This window comes from Chinchilla lanigera, unplaced genomic scaffold (genome assembly GCF_000276665.1).
Source record: "Chinchilla lanigera isolate Chin_1 unplaced genomic scaffold, ChiLan1.0 scaffold00024, whole genome shotgun sequence".
Lineage (NCBI taxonomy): Eukaryota > Metazoa > Chordata > Mammalia > Rodentia > Chinchillidae > Chinchilla > Chinchilla lanigera.
In genome coordinates, this window is record NW_004955425.1 from 20,956,557 (window position 1) to 20,961,780 (window position 5,224).

The window sequence follows — 5,224 nt, forward strand, 5'->3', positions numbered from 1 at the left end:
TGAACCACACACTTCATGTGTAACTGTGAAGTTTGTTACATCTCCACCAAGACAGCTGTACCTTACAAGGTTGTACAAAGGGTTTGTTTTTTGCTTCATAATAGCCCTAAAACCCAGAAGTTATTCTGAAACCAACACACCTAGTACAAGCGAGGACAGTGTTCAGTTTTTGTAATTATAACATTGCAGTATCTTTCTGTTTTGTCTTCTGAAACAGTGTCCTGCTGTGTAGTCAGGCTGGCCTTGAACTCACTATGTACCCTAAACAGGGCTCAAACTCAGGCGGTCCTTCTGCCTCAGCCTCTTGCGTGCTGGGATTATAGGTGTGTGCCATCACACCTGGCTGTAATATTTTTTTCGTTTAATGCCCAATTTCCCCCCAGTTTGCTTGTAGAAAGAATCTAAATTCATTGTCAGCTGTATTCACTGAAAAGTGATTTCCTTAAAAACTGTAACTTGAAACTTTTTCTTTCAGGATGACTGTGGGAATTTTTGCAAATTGTACTTTCTGTTTGAAAGTTAAGTACTTACCTCTTCAGCAGAAGAGAAAGCTGCAAACTGACATCAAGGAGAATGGTGGAAAACTTTCCTCTTCATTAAACCCTCAGGTATTTCCAAATTTCCAATGGTAAACGTGGCTCGATTGGGAGTGCGGTTAGAGGAGTGAGCAGAGGAGGACCACAGTGCCAGAAGGTGTGAGAAGGCGGGAGAAGCTGCGTGCCCTCTGAGGGGTGGCCCAGGAGAGGCAGCAGAGGCCTGTCAGCAGACCCTTCTTTGCCTTCTGGGAGCTGTGGGACAGGTCCACACCCCCGGGGATCTGAGCACTGACAGAGCCATAAACTGAATTTCAGTGCAGCTGACGCTGCCTCGAAGGCGGGGATTCATCGTGCACAGCATTTGTGAGACACACGGAAGTCACTAGTGGGTCACCACGGAAGGACGCCCGGGGATGTGCCTACTGGGCAGAGAAGACTATGCCACATAAGCTGATCTTTGTGGTACAGCTCGGCTGTCTGTCCTATTTGTGTAAGGGCTGAAGGAAGCAACCTTCCATCTCTTGCACTGTAGGCCTAAGAGTTTAAGATACGGAAGTCCACAGCTGGATGAAACTTTGGTGGTAATTGAGGCTAATCTCTTTATAAGCCGCTTCATTGTACAAAATAACAGCTATAGTGCAAAGGCACTTGGTGGTGGACCTGCCTGCTCCTCCCTTTGCTCTTTGCTCTTCCTCCGTTGATGCAGGGTGGGGCTCACCCCGCCTGTCTCTCCCAGTACAGCCCTGGCGTGGCCACGGTGAGCCTCCTCTGCTCCTGAAGAGTTCCACTCCAGCCGAATCCCACAAGTGGGATGTCCCATTGCCTGCAGCGTAGGCAGAGTTGTGTGTGCTTCCCTTGGTCTGCTCCCCTCACTTACCCGCCTCACTGTTGTGCTGGGTGGATGGATAATCCACACCTGTTCCACCTTCCCAGCTTGTCTTCTGGGTGGAGAACAGGATAACAGTCTCTCCATTTTAGAAACTCTCACGCACTTTGGGTGTGACGTTTCGGAAGTTTCTTTGGCAATGTATGTAGGTGTTTGAAAAGTGCCTTTGGCTCTTGTAAAGAAGGAGATGCAGATGGGCATGTTGGGGCACACCCATAATCCCAGCTACTTAGTTAGGTGGCTGAGGCAAGAGGATGGCATGTTCAGAACCAACATGAGCAACTTAGCAAGACCCTGTTTTAAAAAAAAGCAGCATAAGGTAAGATAATAGGGTAATATAGGGCCGGGGATATAGCTCAGTGGCACAAGTGCCTGCCTGGCAAGCACAAGGTCCTGAGTTCGATTCCTGGTGTACCCCCCCCCCAAAATAAGGTACTATAATAAGGTAAGGGTGAGGAATGAGTGCCAGGGTAGAGACTGTGGATGGTACGCCCCCGTTTGTGCACTTGAGTGTGTGCTGTCTGTGCAGAAAATAGCTCCAGAGCAATAGATGGGGAGCAAGTTACAAAAGATACTTCTGGGGAGAGAAACAAGGAAAAGTAGTGGGATGAAAGTTGGCATGTCATTATTATTATTTCACTTTTAACACACTCCACACTGTGAATACACTATTTGGAACTAAATAAGGTACAAGTAATTTAAAATAGTAAAGGATGAATACTCTTTACCTCCTTTTCCATTCCTTCATGTTATTTTTGTTTATTTGTTTGTTTTTGTACCGGGAATCGAACTCACGACCTCACACTTGCCAGGAAGGTACTTACACCCCTGAGCTATATGCCTAGCTTCCCTTTTCCATTCCTAAGGAGATAAGTGAACAAGGGTGTACAGGTGTACAGATGAGACTTCCATCACAGCATTGTTACAATAGTGAAAACTGGAAACAACCCCAGAGTTGGTTGTCCGTTGTTGTACATCCATATTTGTGCTCTTTAAAAACTGTTCATGCCACGTGTGGTGGTACACGCCTGTAATCCCAGCGCTGGGGAGGCTGAGGCAGGTGGATCGTTGTGTTTGAGGCCAGCCTGAACTGTCCAGCAAGACCTTGTCTCAAGAGCAATACATACATACAGACATACATACGTACAGACTGCTTGCTTGGGCCGGGAGTGCACCTCAGTGCTGGAGCACTTGCCCAGGATGCTCAAGGCCCTGGGTTCCACACTCAGCACTACAAATTACACACACACACACACTACCCCATGAGCTCATAATTTTTATGTATCTGGAAATTATATTGCAAAGGTTGTTAACATCTACTGCAAACAATTTTAAAACGATTTTTTAAGGGTACAAAATTGGATATACCGTACAAATAATATACCACTTTTGTTTTTTCTAATGTGTAACATTGACTTCTTCCTTAGTGTACACATGTGATCTTAGATAATGCTGATGTCCTGAGTCAGTACCAACTGCAGCATTTCCAGAAGAAGCACATTCTTTTGGCAAGACCAGATTTTATATGGGAATGTGTCAAAGCAAGGAGACTCCTGGGTGTGGACTGCTGTGGTCCTGCCGAGCCACAAGCTGTCATGCCACCCGCTGCTCAGAAGACAAGCCATCCTGGTAGGTGTTCCTAGCTAGCCCTTGTCGTATTGAACATGCTGTAGTAGATGTGCGGGTTTGTTGAAGGCATTAAAGGCAGAAGTCCAGAAATACTACAGAAAGAATCAGGCTTCTTATTACCTCAGAAGAGGGGCAGCAAAATAGCGAAGAAAGCAAGATTAATATGGCAATAGAAAGAAATTTCTCAATATCCAATCTAGTGAAGTCTGGATTTAAAATGAATACACAGGCATTAATCTTAGGAAACTTAATGTGTAATTTTAAATGGGAAGGGTAAGGCCTTTTTGCTGTATTTTGTTTTGTTTATTTTTGTTTTTTTGTTTTTTTGTTTGTTTGTTTTTGTTTTTCTCCGGTACCGGGAACCGAACTCACAACCTTGCGCTTGCCAGGCAGGTGCTTTGCCGCTGAGCTAAATCCCCAGCCCCTGTTTTGTTTATTTTTGAGACAAGGTTTCACTATGTGTGCCATCATTCCTGGCTGACTGGGAATTCTGTGACCAGCATTTTAGTGAGGAAATTTCTTCCAAAAGTTGGTCTTCTTGAAAGAAACATACCTCACTTATAAACCCAGATTTTATTTTGGAATATGGCCGAGAAAGAAAGCCTTTCGACGTAGAGGAATGAATACTTCATGAGTCACATCCAAAAGTTAGTCAGTTGAGCCACATATAGTGGCATGTGCCGGTAGTCCCAGCCATTCAGGAGGCTGAGGCAAGAGGATCGCTTGAGCCCAGAAGCTTGAGACAAGCTGGAGAATATAGCAAAGATGTCAAAAACAAACAAGCAAAAACTAAGCGGTTCTTTTTTTTAATCCCCCACCCCCCAAGCAGTTCTTATAAACAGTAACTTATATAAACACATGATATGTATCAGTACAGTAAACATTTTGGTAGAGTGAAACATCGCTTGATAAGCAGTTGTAGAGAAATGCTGCTACAGTCATTCACTTTCTACTGTCTCAGAACAGGAAAGCTAACACACAAACAGGGAGGGTGAAAGTTACGTTTTAAATTGAAAACACTGTTCACTATCCAGAATGGGTCTGTTCAGGTTCAGATGTTCTAATGATGTTTGAAATCTTAATAGTATAGTTAAAACGGGAGCCAGGGCTGCAACATAGTTGTAGAGTGCCTGGTGACGTGAGGTGCTGGGGTTCAAACCCCAGCACCACAAAAGATAATAATTTAAAAAGTGAAGAGTTATTCCTACATATCACAGTTCTATAGATAATGTCAAAATTTCTCAAAAGGAAAAATATAAAGCAAAATCACACACAGAGCCTCTGAATCTCTTCCTCATAACCAGTGCACCCTTAGTTGCTTCTCTTGCGACATTATCACATGTGGAGCTCATTCTGACCCTAGAGTGTGTTAGAAATGCATTTTATAAGTGTTTACCATGATCTTTAGGAGAGAAAAGTGCCATTTGAAAATTTTGTGGGTTGGATGTTGTAGTGCACATCTGTCATCCCAGCACTCTGGAGACCGAGGCAGGAGGATTTGGAGCTTGAGGACAGCCTGACCCTGTATGGCTATCAATGAGTTTCAGATAATGCAGATTAGATTGGAATTCTCATGTGCCTATTGTGTTTTCAGTATTTTCCATACCCTCACTTTTTCCCACTTGCATTGTCCGTAGATTATCAATAATTGCACATCATTAAAAGCAGACAAAAAATAGAATTGCATGGCAAACATGGTGCATATTTAAGAACCTTAACAATTCCAGCAGTAGGTCAGCAATTAATTATAATAAAATTTTGAGCTATAGACAGATATTTTGCTTGCTCTCATTCTAGAAGTGAAGACTGATGGTCTCTCCCTGGACAGTGTCCCAGAGGAAGAAGTCGTGGAAATAACTGAGTAACCCAAATGTTTCATAAACCTCAAGCACAGTATTAAAATACTATTTGTAGACTTTTGTAGATTTTTCTTTATCTGTTAAGTTTGCATTTAAGACTTTGCTATTGTAGTGATAATTACTTTTGTTTTCTCATTATATAATTATTAGTTTTACTGATTTTTTTTTTTTTTTTTTTTTTTTTTTTTTTTTTTTTTTTTTTTTTGGGTTTGTCTGTGTTTGTTTTTGGTTTTTCTCTGGTACCGGGAACCGAACTCACGACCTTGCGCTTGCCAGGCAGGCGCTTTTGCCGCTGAGCTAAATCCCCAGCCCCA

The 5,224-nt window shown here is 43.0% G+C and overlaps 1 protein-coding gene across 1 annotated transcript in view; it reads left to right on the forward strand.

The window, feature by feature from the left end:
- Positions 1–475: 475 nt before the first annotated feature.
- Parp4 (poly (ADP-ribose) polymerase family, member 4) overlaps positions 476–5,224 on the forward strand; it is a gene marked incomplete at its 5' end in the record, with an annotated part of 90,940 nt that continues 86,191 nt past the window's right edge. Inside the window, 3 exon segments of the mRNA XM_013514867.1 lie at positions 476–608; positions 2,850–3,051; positions 4,849–4,912. Coding sequence (XP_013370321.1) covers positions 477–608; positions 2,850–3,051; positions 4,849–4,912 — 398 coding nt within the window.